This window comes from Ahaetulla prasina, chromosome 3 (genome assembly GCF_028640845.1).
Source record: "Ahaetulla prasina isolate Xishuangbanna chromosome 3, ASM2864084v1, whole genome shotgun sequence".
NCBI lineage: Eukaryota > Metazoa > Chordata > Lepidosauria > Squamata > Colubridae > Ahaetulla > Ahaetulla prasina.
Window position 1 is genome coordinate 105,052,272 of NC_080541.1, and position 18,706 is coordinate 105,070,977.

Here is an 18,706-nt window from a genome sequence, read left to right on the forward strand (position 1 = left end):
ATACTTACTACCATAATTGAGGGCCTTGTAAGTGTAAGAGTTACAATGGGAGTCTCAGATCCAGAATCCTTCATAATGCTGTGCACCTATAATTCTTCTGTACAATTTTCATTAATTCTGAGGAAAAACTAGATATGTGTTACTCTTTGTATGTAAAAAAATATTTGGCTGCAAATATTGTAAATGTTAGGTTTATAATCAGTTTCTCCTTTAGGAACTAATAATGATTTAACTTTTCTGGTAGAAGCTATGCATAATACATTTTATAACTGTATTATTTTTAATTGGCTATTTTATTTAGGCAGAAGCTCAGAGAAAAGCACCCAGATTATTTGTTTGGAGAGACGTGGTTGTTTTTTGGTTGCCGCCATAAAGCCAGAGATTACTTGTTCCAGTAAGTTTTTCTACTGCTCCTTGTTAGTATTTTAACATTTAGCAGTTGTCCATTGGACCCGTATTTTCTTCATCCTGGCCTCTTCCTTGGTTTTCTCTTTTAGAGATGAGCTCAGGTTCTTTCTTGAAAATGGCGTGTTAACTTACTTGATAGTTTGCTTCTCAAGAGATGTTCCAGCTATGGCAGAAACTGCCCCTCCTAAGTACGTTCAAGATAACCTCCGGCTTTATTGTAAAGAGATTAGTAGGATTTTGCTGCAGGAGAAAGGATATTTTTATGTGTGTGGGTGAGTAATGCTGAATTTTTATAAGCATTGGATATGCAAGAATGTGTTCAACAGTTTGCTGCTGTAAAGCTTAGCATGTACAAACACAAACCTTCAGGCTTTCATCACTGGCAATACAAAAAGTGAGAGCAAAATAATAAAAACCCCAAAATCAATGAGAAATCCAGGTGTTTTTGTGGTTATGACTTTTTTTTTAAAGACAAGGAAATCCTCCTGGAGGCAGTTTTCATTACTGCTCTCAGCGGGAAGATGACAGGATAACAATAAAAGTTGCTTTTGAAAGACTGAACAAAAATGAATTAGAAAGAAGGGCAAGTATTTCTAGGTTAATCTTGTTGAGTCAAAATAATAAGAGAAATCAGGTTACAAGTTAAGGCAAGTAAGGGGGCTAGGATGCAAACAGAAAGGCAAGATTAAAGGGCCCCAAATAGGCTAAAATCTGTCCCTCTTCTCATATTGATATATAGGCACTGAGTAAGCAGTGTTCACTTATTTATTGAAGAAAATGATCCAAAGTTATATATTTGTGTATGGTAAAAGTATGTGAACTTAGTAACTGCTGTGCCTGCCTTAGGGCAGCAATAACTGCTACTAAATGTTTTTGAGAAATGTTGATTAGTCCTGCATATCAGCTTGCATGGATTTTAGCCCATTTCTCCTTATGAAACACCCTCAGTGCAGGAGTGTTGGATTAAGATCAAGACTTGGACTTGACCATCCAAAACATTAACTTTCTTTTGCTTTAAATATTTACTTATTTATTTAATTTGCAGTCCATCTCGCCACAAATTTGTATATTTTTTTAATAATAATAATAATAATAATTTAATTTTTATACCGCCCTTCTCCCGAAGGACTCGGGGCAGTGAACAGGCAAAATAAAAACAACAATCAAATACATACAGTAGAATAAAATATTAATTAAAAAACTTATTTAAATTAGCTCAATCTAAAAATACTTTTAAAATCCCAAAACCTAATTTAAAATTTTAAAACCCTAAAAACAACTAAAATTCTATGCTAGTCCCGCACGGATAAATAAATAGGTCTTAAGCTCGCAGCGAAAGGTCCGAAGGTCCAGAAGTTGGGGAAGTCCAGGGGGAAGAGAGTTGGTTGTAGTTTTAATATTGTGGATCATTGTGTTGCTACTCACTTTCTCTTGAGTTTCAGTTCATGGGCACCCACAGACACAGACTCTGACATGTTCCTGTAGAACTTTCTGGTACAATTCAGAATCCATAGTTCCATCAATGATGGCAACTTTCTCTTGGTCCAAAGGCAGCAAAATGGGCCCAAACTATGATCCTGCCACTATCATGGGATGGTATAAGGTTCTTCTGCTTGATTGCAGTCAATGTTTTTCATTGAAGCCAAAAAGTTTTATTTTAGTTTCATCCATCCACAGAAGGTTCTTCTATTAGTCTTCTGGCTTATCCACATGACCTTCACAAACTAGACAGACAGCAATATTCTTTTTCGAGAGTAGGGTCTTTCTCCTTGCAGCCCTGCCACACACACCATTGTTGTTCAGTGTTCTCCTGATGGTAGTCTCATGAATGCTGGCATTTGCCAATGCAAAATAGGCCTTTAGTTCCTTCAACATTCCCCTGGAGTTATTTGAGACCTCAAAAAATATTTCATATCGTGCTCTTGGTGTGATCCTGGTTGGTTGACCATTCCTGGAGAAAGTACCAGTGTGTTGAGTTACCTCCGGCCTGACAATGGATGGGAAGATTCCAGATTTTTGGGAAATAATTTTGTAACTTTTCCAGCCTGATGAGTAACAACAACTGTTTTTCAGGAATCCACAAAAATCTTGTTTGTTCAAACTATGACACACTACCAGACATCTGTGATGTAAAGATTAGATTTTAATGATGAATACCCAGAACTCTGTTATTTAAATAAGGCAGGATCTACCACACTCACACTTGATTATCATCCCATTGATTGAAACACCTGGCTTTAATGTCCCCTTTAAACAAACTGATAATTCTAGCAGTTCACATACAAATATGTAGCTTTGTATCATTTTCTTAAATCAATAAGTGAAGAAAATATAATGCTTTTGAATCATTTAATTGATTTTTCTTTATCTATTTGTAATACTTGTGTGGAAAACATATCACAATTTAATTCATGTTTTATTCAGAAATATCAAAAATTCAAAATAACTCATTTTTAAATTTTCAGAAGCTGTTTCTGGCCCCCATGCTAAAATAAAAAGAAACATCGATTGATTTAAAAAAAAATTAAATTTGAAATTAGTATTTTTTTAAAATTTATGCCAAATGTATAACCTCTAGTCTCATCCCAATTATCAGCATTAAATTTAATAGCACCAAAATTAGTAGTTGTGTAGGAATAGTGAATGCTCCAACACTGGAAATTTTTAAGAAAATGTTGGATAGCCATTTGTCTGAAATGGTGTAGGGTTTCCTGCCTGGGCAGGGGGTCCCTTCCAACTCTGTTATTATGTTATGTTATGAATAAGAGAATCATCTTTGGGTTTTGCATGTCTGGCAGCCTCCAATTTTGTGGAAAGTCTGTTGGGCAACATGATTTGAAAGAATTCAGGGGAACTATTTCTACCAAGGGGATTGTTTCTGCTTTAGTTTGGGTGCTTTGTTTTTCAAATAGACAGATGAGAGGCTTTGCAGACTATACATAGTCCTCAACTTGTGACCACAATTGAGCCTAAAATTTCTGTTGCCAAAATTTTGCCCCATTTTACAAACTTTTTTACACACGTTAAATGAATCACTGCGGTTGTTAAGTTAGTAACATGGTTGTTAAGTGAACCTGGCTTCCCCATTGACTTTGCTTGTTACAAGATGGCAAAAGGGGGATCACATGACCCCAGGATACTGCAACAGTCATAAATATGAGCCCGTGGCCAAGCATCTGAATTTTGATCATGTGACCATGGAGATGTGGCAGCGGTCATAAGTATGAAAAACAGTCGAGTCACTTTTTTCCAGTGCCATTTTAACTTTGAGTGGCAACTAAATGAACTGTTGTAAGTCGACTGCCTGTAGAGCCCTGCTCTGCCTGCGCACCATTAGGAAAAGAACCTATGGAATAGTGCAGGGGCCTCCAACCTTGGCAATTTTAATTTTGGCAATTTTAAGACTTGTGGACTTCAACACCCAGAATTCCAGCAAAATTCCAGCAAAACCAGCAAAGCTGGCTGAGGAATTCTGGGAGTTGAAGTCCACAAGTCTTAAAATTGCCAAGGTTGGAGACCCCTGGAATAGTGTAGCACTTTTGATCGCATCCCAATTTGTTCCATATGAGTTTGTCCAAGAGAATTTCCCAATCAACTGGGTCTCAGTGTAAATTACTATAACATGCTATTGATAAATTATATATTTATCAATAGTTAAATATTCCAACATTTATGAATATGTGGAGACATTTTCATAAACAGCAATTTTTTCCTGAGCATTTCAAAAATCTAGAAATAAGACAGGCAGGAGGTTTTAACTCTGAAATGAAACTCCAAAATTAAACCAAATATGTAAAGTGGGTAATTTTATTTTTTGAAGTCTGATTATTAAAAGATAATGATACCTATATTCAGAATTTTGCCAGGTGAGAACTAGAGAATTATATCTTGCCATTTAATACCACCATTGGCCATTTTCAAAGGGGCTGTGGTGTGCTTGACTTAATGTAATATTTAACAGAATATTTAATTGACTTCTTTTAAAACTTTACCCCCTTTGTTCTTCCATTTGATAGCAATACTGTATGGACTCTCTGCGTTAATATCTATTTTTTTATCCTTTAACGACCCTATAAGCCCTTGCATTGGGGTGGAATAGGAGCGACTAAATGGAGCTGAGTATTTACTAGCCAGATGCCCTTCCTGACACCTATGCAGAGTTCGCAGCAGATATTGTCTCTTTACGCCCAAAGAGAGAAATATCTGCCATTACCTAGGATCGAACTCACAATCTCCTGATCATGAGGAAGAGCTCCACCTCTGTTAAAATCCATTTATTAAGTCAATTATAATTATTTTCTCTCTTGGTTTTTTATTTTAAGAGATGCAAAAAATATGGCTAAAGATGTGAATGACACGCTGGTAGAAGTCTTCACCACTGAGAGAGGAGTTGATAAATTGGACGCATTGAAAATACTTGCCACATTAAGAGAAGAAAAAAGATACCTGCAGGATATCTGGGCCTGAACACTAGGTTTTTGAATTCATTTGACCAATGTAAACAGCAATTTTTTAAATGCCTACTTCTGTCTGCAATTTTCTTTCAATTATTATTTGAACTCTTTTTCTAGGGAAATAACAAAGAGAAATACATCATTACCAAGACATTTGTCACTGTACAAGTGGCTTTAAATAAATGATGCCACTTATTTCCATCAAGAATGGTGTTTCATTTTTCTCTGAAGTTGATCGATGTAACTTTGCCTTAGGTTTGAAAATATGGCATAGATGGTATATGTTTTCTTCAGCTATTAACAAACAGAGGGGTTTTTAAAACAAAAACTATTGTATGCTATGTACAATATATAGAGTGTAACATGTTATTCAAGTCATCTTTCTGCTTTTGAAGGGAAAAAAACCTACAATGGATAATTACAGAAAAAAGTACTTATTTTTTATAAGTACTTATTTATAACTTATTTATAAATACAGCTGGAGCACTTGTATTAATTGAATGATTTTTACTAAATGTACATCTAAACCAGAGGTTGCCTTGGCTCCATCCTTTTACTTTGGCAGTGCCCTCTTTTGGAACAAAGAAAATTATGAAAATAAATTTTGGTTGACATGGTATAAAGCAAATAATTTTCATGAAAATGAGTCCCAATCCTGAACAGAATCAGCTATCACTTAATGATGGGCCTAATGCCTAGTCTTGCCCAAATAATGTTCTATGAACAGTGTTTTGATATGAAGGGAAAAAAAGTATATGTTAAATTTCCTTCTCATTTAAAAATGATCAATGAAATGGGCATGATTTAGTGTTGAAAAAATATATGAATATTTGAAACATTTTTCTTAATTTCACTTACAAAGCCCAACTTTCTGAATCAGTGGTTGTAGGCATAGGAGTAATCACTAAGTACATTTTGCACAATACAGAACCCTTGGTTAGAGTCAGGTTTCCACTGCCTTTGTATGTTGCATGAACCTAGCCTGCTTGGCTAGCCGACCATTAGAGGTATTGTGGAAACCAGGAAAATGAACCACTTTGGTAATCAGATGAAGCACGTTGTGTGAATCATCTTTCATTGAATTTAGCTTTTAAGAGAAATAATGCACAAATAATTTCATATTTCATTTTACTGTTATTTTAAAAGGTGATTGCTGCTACTTCAAAAGTGATTTAAAAGTCATTCATTTTTCTACTGTAGTTCAGAATGGTAGTCCCACAGTGACTTGTCAAAACCCTTGGGTTAAGCTGCAAAATGAGAAGCTGGGTTGATATGAATAAATTTAATGTTCTCCAAATATTCTGAAGTGTGACTGAATCAAGCCTAGTGTTAGATAGTATGCAAACTGTTAGTGTTTTCAATAAAAGAAATTAAACTCTTAAGACAGTCTTTAAAGGTTTGTCATTACTATTTTGGCTCTGTGTTGTCATGTGATTATCACATGCTTCAGTATGAACACCTCAAAGAGGTGAGCTTTAATGCCTGCAGAAGCAGCTTTTGCTAAACATGCAAAGCAGTTTCAAAATCTTGCATTCTTTTTTTGCTACTAAGGTTATTTTAAACAGAAGCAAAGTGAGAAGGTATTAAAGGAAGAGCTTCATTGTCGATACTGTGTTTAGGAGCTTTTAAAGATCTTAAACCAGCAAAGATTATGGTTGAACATTAAAATCCACTAGCCCTTAATATATGTTATATATGCTTATGGCTGTGCCTATTTCCAGAAGTAATAGTAATTTCAATGTTGGAGAGGTTGCTTCCAATTATCTCCCAGTTTTCTTTAATATTTCTAAGTAATAAGCATAATATGAAGATAAGGTAAAATATCTCCCATTTTTCTATTTAAACAAGATAAACAGGCCAACTGACAGCAAAGAAAATAGCTCTTAAAATAGAAACTTCATGACAAATAATTGCTAATGTAGTATACTAAGGTTAATTAAAAAAAACTCAACAAAATGATCTTGATATGGTAATAAGAGAAAAAAGAACAAGTTTCAGAATCTTAGGTGTGATACCCTAATGGAAAAGTTAGAAATGACAGCTTTGTTAGCAATCTGTTTATTTACAAATATACAGGTTGACAGCAGTAGTCCACAAAGGTAGCATCAATTGCAAAAATAAGCATTTCTGAAATATCCCCTTTTTTGCAGTAGGCTCTGGAGAATCAGATCAATTCTCCTTCTAACTTCCCAATGGTGTTCTTATCACTATAAATTCCAGGGTGCACAAAACCAAGACAAAATCATGCAAAATAGCTTTTTAAATAAGTAATCGGCCTTCCTAGAATGCAATTATCCCATACTTTTTATACAAGGCTATGCATTCCTACTTAAAACTCTCGAATTTATTAGGATAAACTTCCAACTATAGGATTGTGGCTTAGGTTCAACTTCAGGAATTGTAAGGAATTGCCTTTTCCTAACAATGTTTTTTTTCACTTAGATGGTGAAGTCCTAACAACTCCATGACAAATGCAAAGAGCACACCAGGGATCATAACCCAATTGTGTGTTGATAGAATTTCAGTTTGAGGATCTTTTATTTCATTAGTTGCAGGGAAAAGTATAAATGTAAACGAGATTGGCTCTCTAAAATATTATTCTGCTTACAAGCATGGAACAAATTTCTGGTAGCCTAGCAACTCTCATTAATTTCCATGTGATGACTATAAGGTAAGTTTTCTTTCTCTTGCACTATGAAGAAACATTAAAACTTTATGGCTGATCTACAAAAACATAATTATCAACATTTCTGGGTCTTTCTCCTATAGCAGTGACAACAGTAGCCCACCACAGTTCAAGCAGTCCTCACTTTCATACTATAATTGGGACTAGCAACATTGTTGCCAAGCAATGCAAACATAAAATGAAGTGTAATTTGACTCATTTGCCTTCCATCCTGTTGTAAAATAAGACATCAGGTGATCTCTGACTTAAAATTTCAAGCTATGGTCATGAAGCAAATCCCAGTAGTCATTATGTGTGAGGTCATGTGACTGCAACTTGCAACTTCCAGCCAGCTATCCCATTTTTTGTTTGCTCAAAGCCTCTGTGAAGGTCACAAATGGCAATCTCATGATTGCAGGCGCTCAATCATCATAAATGAGCACGAATTCCAAGCACATAACCATGGGGACACTGCAAAGGCTGGTTGTAGATCTTCCATTTTTCACAACAACTGTAACTTTGAACAGTCACTGAGCGAGTAAACAACAACTACCGGTACCCATAAATCAGTTCTTCCTTGTCCAGTTCTACCATACTTGGGGGAGGGGGAATCCTTCTTTCTGCAGGTGGAGTTTGGTGGAAAGGACTATGCAGGAATGAAACAGAGATGGAGAGCTATGCAGTGATGGTGATGATTGCATAAAGGTTCATGCCTGTTCTGAAGAGGACTGCCCCTTGTTTTTCACCCAGTGATCTGAAGGGGAGAGAGGCTGGATAGATTGTTTTCAGAGAGATGTGTGGGGTTAAGTTAAGAATCTAAGTTTTTAAGCGTAAATATAGTCCTTTCCCATTGGATGAAAAGGGAGAGAAGTAGTTTTGCGGCAAATATAAAATATATATTTTACTGCATTTTCCATGTTTAATGAAAGTTTTGTAATGAAATTCTGTTTGAGATGCTTGTTTTTCTTCTACAATATTCCTAAATCATAACTTCTGTCAATGTCAACTGAGTGGGCAAGGGGAAGAGGCTTTGCTAGGGAAAATACTCCCTATTAAATTTACTTACTTTGTGAGTTAATTTCCCTTACTGAATTTCCCTTGCTTTGAGCATAGATGTGTGAGTTTGCTGCCCAATATAAGCAGCAGGGATATAAAGGAAGAAAATGCAATATTTTCTACAGCATGGAGAAGATCTGACCGCCCTTTAGGTGAATTGAATTTCCAAATCTGAACATTAGCATTTCTATTAGAGCGAGGGTGTCCAAACTTGGCAACTTTAAGACTTGTGGACTTCAACTTCCAGAATTTCCCAGCCAGAATGGGTGCCTGTGGAATTCTGGGAGTAGAAGTTCACATGTCTTAAAGCTGCTAAGGTTGGACATCCTTGTGCTAGACCATATATGGCCCTTAATGTTCTCCACAGCCTCATTATGGGTGAAAACGGCCCCCATTTTCCTGATGGAATAGTGGTAGCTGCAAGCAACCATTCCATGGGGGAAATTAACGCTGCTTTTCCACAAGTGTCCTTAAGGGTGTGTGTGTGTGTGTGTGTGTGTGTGTGGTGTGTGTGAGATACCATTGTGTGTTCTAATGTACTCTGCCCTCCATGAAGCCTATTATTTCATGGAAAGGAAGATTCTGCTTCTTGGTTTTGCCCTGATACACAAAGTCAATGTTCATAGGATCAGAAGAGAATTAGGCAACCAAAGTAGAAGTTAAGACAATCCTTTTCATGGCACTTGTTAAACTGCATGCAACTAGAAGATTTCAAATGCTACACTAGCGCTTATGTTTAAATATGCATAAGCCATTATGTAAGAAAAAGTGACAAAAACATACCTTGAATGCTAGGTACAGAGGTAGTATTAAGAAGAGACTCAGGATAGCCCTCCCTGACTTGGTGGGATTGAAGGGGGTGAGGAGAGGAAAGCACAAAGCATCTGGCAAGATTCTATTATTGCTGCCTATCAATAACATATAGTACCACTTTTGTTGTCTGATCTATGAACACATTTTTTTAGATAAACAAATTTTCTGATTGACAAAAAAAGCTGGCAGGATTTCATTTGTGGCCCCAGCCCTGATCACTTTTTTTACAAAAACTGGCTCTCCCCATATATAAATACAACTTTGCAACTGTATGCCCACTATTGATGGGTAGCAATCATCCCCATGTTGTCAGGAAGGAGGCCTTTTTCACTGAAGTAAAACTGCCACCCACAGTTGAATTCAAGCTGGTTAGATGGTAGGAAAAGAGATGACAGACCCTCATTTTCAAATTCAAGGCATGTAGCCAAGAGACTATAAATGTAAAAGACGCAGCCTCTCATTTGATGTATCCTTAAGGAAGTGAAAATTATTTTATGGTTTGTGGGCCAACATATTTGATACAAACCCTATGTTCTAGGAACAGAATAGTTGAATTATTTGTTAGTGATATCTCTATGGATAATGTTGCCTTGTGGCAAGGCAGCAGTGAACTGGTGCAAAACAGAGCTTGCTGTTTCCCCCAGCTGATGCTAAATCTGCCAGGAGAAAAATAAAATTTATATACAAGTAAGCACTTCCCTCTACATGCTGATGACAAAATTCACTTACTGTATACAATACTTGTATGCAATGTACTGTATACAATACTTATGTCTCCTCAGAAATCTCTGCCGCAGTGCACTGGACCTATTCCCTGACAAAAAAAGTAGAGGGTTGCAACCTTGATGCATCAAATTATAATAGTGGTTTGCTTAATACACGTCACCATTTTACATTTTAGCTTGATTTTTAAAACAGTATTAAAAATAGAAGCACTTGTGCTTTTCCATCTGCTCTTAAGAAAAGGAGGGCAAAAGCAAGGAATGGATCTGCAGGCAGGCACCAGCCATCTGCTGAAATTAAGAAAGGCTCTTCAAGATGAAGGGACCTGTTTATAAGGTCTATTTTGTAGAAATAATTTACCATTTCTAACCATTCCTGAAACATTGAGTAAGATCGGTCTACAGTAATTATTATGGAGAGTTTAGACTTGATTTGCAGTCAAGCTGGAAATTGAAACTGTGTAGGTTTCCATTTGTGCTCAACAAAGAAAGACACTCTTGTTGTTATGGGTCTCTTAGGATTTACAGTCAAGCATGGGATCTTATCCTGCATTTACTCTCAGCAAATGGAGTCTTCAAATTGAAATGTAAAGATGATCATTACTTTTCTGGATTAGCTTCCATAAATGAAATCATTCAGCAAGTTTCCCAATTTTATTTTTGTTTATTGCCGAAATATGCTCTGAAGGATTGTTTATCTCTTTTGGATGTAGTAGCTATACAGATGTTCATTGCTTATTCATAGCAAAGTTGTTTTTATAGTTTAACTTTTTTATTTTCATTTATTTTAGAGATTGAAGGGCCAATGGACTTGTGATGAGGAATGTTCTTGTATATATATCTAATTCACTAGGATTATAACTAGTTTCTTTTCAGTTTTTAAAAATTTTCTGTCCCATTTTTTAATTTTTTCTCCTTTTGTACTTATGATTTATCATGGAGTTTTTAGTTCCTAAATAGGATGTCTCAGTTTCTTTTAATTCCTTGGCTATATTTTAACGTGTTTTTTAAAAAGAATGTTGTCTTTATCATGGAATGTAAAAAAAAAAATCATAGATGGACATTTAAAAAACAATTACTTGCCAAATTGAAAACATTTTTTTAAACAACTGCCCATCCACCATTCTATATTCTTCTATACAAGAGATATATTTTATCCAAAAGATGTCTTGGTCAAGTATTTATTATTGGAAATTCAAAATCTACCAAGGTGGAGTAATTTAAATCAGTAAAACTTCAAAATTTGTGGTGATCTAGAGCCTTTTTAATACTGGCATTTAAAAGTTTTAACAACATTATATTTTCTTTATATAATAATTTATATTCATTAACTCAATAAGTGCCATCTAAACATTTTACAAAGTTTTTATTTTTATTTTAGTGGTGGATAATTAAGGCTGGGGATTTCAATAAAATGTGGGACCCTTTGCTGGCTCAAGATACTCTTTCAACTAAATTTAGTTCTTAAACTTGGAGGTGGGAGTTTAATTTGGTGAATATATAATAAAGTTAAATACAATACAGCAGAGTTTAGAAACTGGGGGATATGCCTTCCTAGGAAAACATTAAAAAAACAAGGGATACACAAAGAGTTTTTGGGGAAATTATCAGTGTAAAAATACAATAATGTAATTTTCAAATGAAATTATAATGGCCTAAAATATTCAAGGGAATAAACAATTCAATGGCAGAGAAGGAGACAGAGGGTATTGCAAAACAATTTACTCTTTTGAAAGGTAGAGTGCCACCCTGGTTCTTTAGGTTGTAATAGAAAGATTGAACAACATTATTCCATACAGAATGTTTAGGGCTGAGTTTAAGAAACTAGCTGTTTGAAGTTTGATATGCCTTAGAGAAAGGTTTTTGTTGCTATTTTGGTTTCCCTTTTGCAGTTTTTATCTTCTTTTTTTCCAGTACATAAATGCAACAAAAATATAAAACACAGTTTGTCAATTTTATAATGAACATTCCAGGTGGATCTTTACATACAGGCTGCAAATGATGCCCAAGACGCAGGCATCCTTGCTTGGTACAGAACTCTATCTATGCCAGTATCATGCAGAATTCAGTGAGCCCTTATTTATTTTCTATGAATCGTCCCATCCTGGCCGATTGAAACAAACAGTGTCTGCCTATTTCTAGATTTGCTATGTTGCTTGTTCTTCTGTTCCTCTGTGGCACATGCCAGCTACGTAGCGTGCACCATGATGGTGTAGCCATACAAGGTACCAGCTTCTTTAGGACATACTGCATCAATATCCTAGTCTGGCATGGAGGATGAAGTGCTTAAGGCTTCTGCTGCTAAGAGTAATTTCATTCAATAATCTGTTATTTTCTCTCTTTTGGCTTCCCATTCATGGAAGAGTTGTCTCTTAGGCAAATAAGAATGCTGCATCCAGAAGGCAATCTATGGCCTTTCCCATACATATCTGAGAAACTGAAGAGATGAATTAGTAGGATGGTAGCAAGCCTCAAAGTGTCCTACACAAGACATTTCATTTCTTGCCTGTATAGTTCCAATGTACAACACAATACAAATATTGCATTACCAAAGTTGTTTCTTTACTGCAAGATTGTACCAACATAACTGAGTGCTTTTTGTTGTGTTAAAGCTGGCAACAACATGGTATTAACAATTTGATATTCACACAGAGGGTTCACATCTTGGAGACCCATATGAAATTAGCAGATGCCTTTTTAATATTCATCGTAGTGATTCAAATCTGTAAAATAGGCATTGGAATACGCTTTTGCAGTGAGATGTGGATTGAAGTACTTGTTTTGTTCTTCTAGGATGAGATTATTTTTATTAAATGCCTGGGAAAAGAATAAGAAAAGGAAAAGAGTAAATTCTCATTAAAATAAATGAATATTTATGAAGTGCAGTGAAGAGAAGAGAAAGAAAAGCAACATTATGGTGGAAATTTGGGAATATGAAAAAAGAAAAAGGGAAATCAAGTAAAAAGATATAATCAAATAAAATAGGAAGTGGTTCGAAAACAATTATTTTGTTGACATTTTGTTGTCAACATTTGTGGGCAACTTGAAAGAACAAAGTTTGAATAATGTGACAAATAATCGTTGAAAAATATATAAAACAGATGATGATGAGGAAACCACAACTTATATCACTTTAACATTTTAAAGATTTGAGCACCACTAGAGATTCCACAGAATTTGCATACCAGACTCCGTATGACATGACAGATGGCTTTAGAAGTCAGCAAGTATAATCAGGATATGAAAACTGCTTTAAAGCGCTGCCATATAATTCAAGAGAAGTTCTGCCTGATCAAATCTAGAAACAGAATCAGTTCTAATGCTGGTTCTACAGTATACATTTAAAATGTTCCTTTTTGTATACTAAGAGCACACTTACTTTTTGGAATTGAGAGCCATACTTAATACTCTGTATGGTATACCTGAGGTCATTCTGGCAAAAATAGGCATGGCTAAAACAAAATTCAAATAATTAAATAAAGTTAAATGCACTGAAAAAGCTCAGTGAATTATGTAAATATGTTCATCTGTCGCATAAACATTAGAATTCTGGAGGATAGTGAGGTTGACTGTAACATTGGAAGTCTAGCTGGGCCTCTCCTGAAATAGCCCATAATAATTTGCAATGGAATTTGTGTATCTACATTTGACAACACATGGCCACTATTGATTCCTTACCTTAATGGCATCTACAGAATCATACTTGTCCAGTTTGTTGAGGTGATTGGTGATGTTGGTGTTCAGAGGTGCTGGCGATACTGGATGAATGACAGTGGCATCATGAGACTGTTGCTGATATCGCTGGCAATAAGTGTAAACCAGAAGAGTCAGAAGGCACCCAAGAATTGAGCTACTCAGCCCCACAGCAGTCATGTGGAACAGATTAAATTCTACAAATTAGATGAATGAGGAAAATAAAATCAATACCTTTAGTTTACAAGTTATAATTTTTGTATATTACTTATTTCAGGAGCCAAGTAAAATTCTAACTTGTATATTGATTACAGAACTCTGCTTTCTGAATTCCTGCCAGATATATTTTTAGAGCAGAACAAGTTTGCAAGGTCGCCACAATTATATGGACACCTAGTTGATATAGTGGTGAAGGTGCTGGCCTAGAACCTGGGAGACTGAGTTCTAGATCTGCCTTAGGCATGGAAGCCACTGGATGACTTTTGGGCCAGTCATTTTCTCTCAGCCCAACCACCTCAGAAGGTTGTTGTTTGGGGAGAAGAGAGGAGGCAGGAGTATTAGATATGTTTGTTGCCTTGAGGTAATATATATAGGAATAGTCTGAATAAAATAATAATACTAATAAAACCCCCACATGGAGTTGGTTAAGATCAGGAGTGTTAAAGAAACTGAAGGCATTATTTGAGCATCTCCTTTATTAACTGACTACATGAAGGTGAAAATTCAACATGTAAAACAAAAGTAGCCTTTGTAGTGGAAAAGGATGAAACAATTGACCATTTGATCAGTAGCTGCAGCAAAATTTCACATACCGACTACCATCAGCATCGTGAGTAAGCTGCCAAAATTATTCATTGAAGACTTTGCCAGAGATTTGGATTCAAATTCAGTAAAAGCTACTGGGACCATCAAATGTTATAACTACTTGTGACCACCCTCTCAACTTGGTAAGGCTTGCACAATTCCTTAATTTATCCATGCTAATGATAGTGAAATAAGCAGGAAAGAATCAGACTGTAGTGAAAGAATTCATCTTGATTCTAAAGAAATACAAGAAAGAATTCTTTACTATGCCTTCACTGTTGCTTATAATGCCACAATCAAAAAATTCCCAGTGATACCCAGCATAATCTAACATGAATAGTGAATGGTACAATAATACTGACATTATGACAAGTCAACAGCTACAATGAGATAAATCCCATCTAGATACCATTTAAAACATATAACCAAAGACCAAGGAAAGAAACCCAAATCCCAGATCAAATCTCCATAGCAACCTTCACCCAGATAAGCAGCAAACAAAAACTGTCTACTATTGACCTCACCCCATTCCTAAGAGGTCTGTAAGGGGCGTGCATAAGAGCACAAGTGTGCCTACTGTTCCTGTCCTATTGTTTCCTTTCATTATATCCAATTAATATAGTTGTTACATACTTATGCTTATATATATGCTTATATATTATATAGTTATTTTCATGTTTATGCTTATATACACTGTTGTGACAAAATAAATAAATAAATACATAAATAAAATAAAAACAGCCCCAAATAAACCATCAGGAAAGAAACAACACCCTAATCAAGGAACCATTAAGAAAGAAATTATATCCCCAAGAAGACTGGCAGGGCTACTATGCATAAACAATCTGCAAACTTCAGTTTTCCATTCACAACAATGATATTAGGTCTTCTGGAAATGAAAGATCTGCAAGAAAATAACCAAGCTCAGAGCACACAAAAAGCCCAAGTGTTAAATACTTCATTACATCTATTCTCCACTAATGGAGCACAGGAGAGTCACAGAAATGTGCAATTCCAGTCTTGGCTGGTGTAAGAAAAATAGAGCAAACTTTCATGAAAATGTTGAGGGTGAAAAAAGACTAGTAATTGTCACAAATAAGACAAAAGGGAAGAATCTTACCACCACATCTTTTTTCTTTGATACTGCTGGTTCTTGCAACAGTTATATCTACAATAGCAAATAATTGAATTAACAGCTGAATTGTGAAGAATGTCTAAGTAAATTTTATTTGACTGCTAGCAAATTATTCCTCAAAGGATATCTTAAGTACACAAGTTGCTAATTTGCCAGAATAATGCACTCAAATCCAGTAAGTACAGTAGTAATAATAATGATGATGATGCCTAACCCAGGTCCTTGGGAAGGACTTGATAGTGGATTAAAATGCACATCTACCTGACTACAACCAATCATAATAATTTTATAAAAGTGGTATTCCATACAGTAAAGTTTCTCAACCGTGGTGGTTTAAAGAGCTGGCTAGGGAATTCTGGGAATTGAAGTCCATACATCTTCAAGTCTCCAAGGTTGAGAAACACTGCTATATAGCAATATCAGCAGAATGTAAAAGCCAAGGTAGAAGAAAGAAGAGATTTAAATCCATTAACTGGACTGGCATGTACATTTGGGATAAGAGGGAAAACTAAACAGCTACAAGTAACTCATCCTTGTCTCTTCCTCCAAGCTCCATCTTACTGAACAGCAACAAGCCCTTAATTCTTCATTTTAGACATATCTCAGCCTACTTTCAGCAAGGGTGCAGCTTCCTAGACATGCTTGTTATTCTGAAATCACATCAGGGTATCATCAATGCTTGCTCTAACCTGGTATGAAATTGGAATCAGAATCACACGGCTGACTTTCAGTCGTATTCCCAGAGCACTGCTGACCCACAGGAAATAAAACATTACACTGGCGAGTACGGATCTGGATTCCAGATGCATCGCAGCCTGACCAATCTGACCAGTCTGACCAACTATCTGCAACAGACAAAAATCAACAGCGCATGAAGGTACCATCAAGTCCATCATGCACTCCCCTTAAATTTCCTCCTGTCCCAATCCTCAATCTTTTCCATTTTTAATATATTAACCTGATTCTGCAAAGACAATCAATGCACTGGAGCAATGATTATGTTTTAGATCGGGGTGTCAAACTTGCGGCCCATGAGCCAGATGCATCATGGGCTGGCCACGCCTATCCCTATTTTAGCGAAAGGGGGGAAGTTGTGATATGTCACGTGATGACAATATGATGACGCAAATTTGACACCCATGTTTTGGACCAACATTATGTTGATTAAAAATGTGGAAATTTTTAAAAATGCACAGTTTACATTTAATACTACATCTTTTGGTGTTCTTTGTTGGATCTGGATGGATCAACAGTATGAGCTTCAGCAATTCACCTTCTGTAAAAGGGAACAAATTAAACTTTCAACCATTTTTTTTCCGTTCAAAAATTTTCTGGTATCCACACCTTACATCCTTAGAGAAACAGATATAGAAGGGAGACAGATGGTGGAAGGGCATATACAGAAATTCTCTCAACTCTAAATTAAAATACCTTTAGAATTTGGGAAATAGAATACACCAGAATTAAGGGTTACTTACATGCATACATTCATATATACATACATACACGTCACTTAAACGTAGAACAGTTATTAATCTTAATCTCCTATCATGAATCTTGTTCTTGTTCCACATCATTGGGTGCTACTATTGATGGCAAAGAAGTGCTGAAAATGACATCATGATCATGCAGAATTGGAATGTTTATCAGTTCTGGACATTAGGGGAGAAGCTAATATGTGAAGCACTGTCTGCTCTTATTGAGTGTAAGGCAGGGGTGAAATCCAGCAGGAGAACCGGTAGCTGAAATTTTGAGTAGTTCAGAGAACTGGCAAATACCACCTCTGGCTCAGTGATGAAATCCAATTTTTTTTTTTACTACTGGTTCTGTGGGCGTGGCTTGGTGGGCATGGCAGGGGAAGGATACTGTAAAATCTCCATTCCCACCTCACTCCAGGGAAACAATACTGCAAAATCCCCATTCTCTCCCCACTCCTGGGGGAACGATATTGCAAAATCTTCATTCCCACCCCACTCTGGGGCCAGCCAGAGGTGGCATTTGCCTAAAGTGACCAGATTTCAGCAATGGCAAAGCGGGACACCATTGATGGGGGGGGCTGCGCATGCGCGCTGAGTCTTGCCACCTGCCTGAAGGAGGAGGAGCAGCTGCTGCTTCTCCGCTCTTCCAGGCAGGTTCGGCTCTCCTCTCGGCTCTTCCAGGCAGGCTCAGCTCTCCTCGGCTCTCCTCTAAGCTCTTCTCTTCCTCTTGGGTGAAGTCAAGCGGCGTCTCTCCTCCCTCTCACGCCCCCTTCTCCGCCACTCCCCCTTCTCCGCCTCCTCCTCTTGCGTTGCCGCCTCCCATTTTCAGAATGGGAGTGAAACAAAAAAAAATCAGGACTTTTTGGAATTGCCGCGGGACGTGGGACAAATTATTAAAAAGCGGGACTGTCCCGCCAAAAGCGGGACGTCTGGTAACTATACATTTGCCTGTTCTCCAAACCACTCAAAATTTCTGCTACTGGTTCTCTGAACTGCTCAAAATTTCCGCTACCGGTTCTCCAGGACCTGTCAGAACCTGCTGGATTTCACCCCTGGCCCCAAAGTGGGATGGGAGTGGAGTGTTTACAATATCTTTCCCCCAGGAATGGGGTGGGAATGGAGATTTTGCAGTATCCTTCACGTGCCACACATACCAAGCCACACCACACCCACCAAGCCATGCCCACAGAACCGGTAGTAAAAAGATTTGGATTTCACTACTGGTGTAAGGTGTAGTTTTAGCCTAGATTATAGCCTATCGTGACTGGGAAAGATTAAAATTGAAGCTAAACTTCTGGAGAAAGCTGGTGAATAAATGATAAAAGTGGGGAGGAGCCCCCCCCCATCTTCTTTCTGCCCTACAACTTCCTCCTCCTCCAGTTATAGATATATCTTCCATCCGAGCCTTCTTCCTCTTAGCACTAGGTGTTTTAGCATGGCAAGAACTTTTCAAAAGTTTTACAAAATGAGGCTGACAC

The 18,706-nt window shown here is 36.7% G+C and overlaps 2 protein-coding genes across 3 annotated transcripts in view; one reads left to right on the top strand and one right to left on the bottom strand.

The window, feature by feature from the left end:
* MTRR (5-methyltetrahydrofolate-homocysteine methyltransferase reductase) overlaps nt 1–6,007 on the top strand; it is a 29,537-nt gene extending 23,530 nt beyond the window's left edge. The window contains exons 13-15 of the mRNA XM_058177468.1: nt 306–394; nt 498–680; nt 4,731–6,007. Coding sequence (XP_058033451.1) covers nt 306–394; nt 498–680; nt 4,731–4,875 — 417 coding nt within the window. The 3' untranslated portion in view covers nt 4,876–6,007. The remainder of the gene's footprint in view (nt 1–305; nt 395–497; nt 681–4,730) is intronic.
* A 1,087-nt stretch (nt 6,008–7,094) lies between these two features.
* Nucleotides 7,095–18,706, bottom strand: part of SEMA5A (semaphorin 5A) — a 230,570-nt gene continuing 218,958 nt past the window's right edge. For both annotated transcript variants that reach the window (XM_058177461.1, XM_058177460.1), the window contains 4 exons: nt 16,440–16,595; nt 15,736–15,783; nt 13,797–14,008; nt 7,095–12,935 (listed from right to left, as the gene is read on the bottom strand). In XM_058177461.1, the coding sequence (XP_058033444.1) occupies nt 12,816–12,935; nt 13,797–14,008; nt 15,736–15,783; nt 16,440–16,595 (536 nt within the window). In that variant the 3' untranslated portion in view covers nt 7,095–12,815. The remainder of the gene's footprint in view (nt 12,936–13,796; nt 14,009–15,735; nt 15,784–16,439; nt 16,596–18,706) is intronic.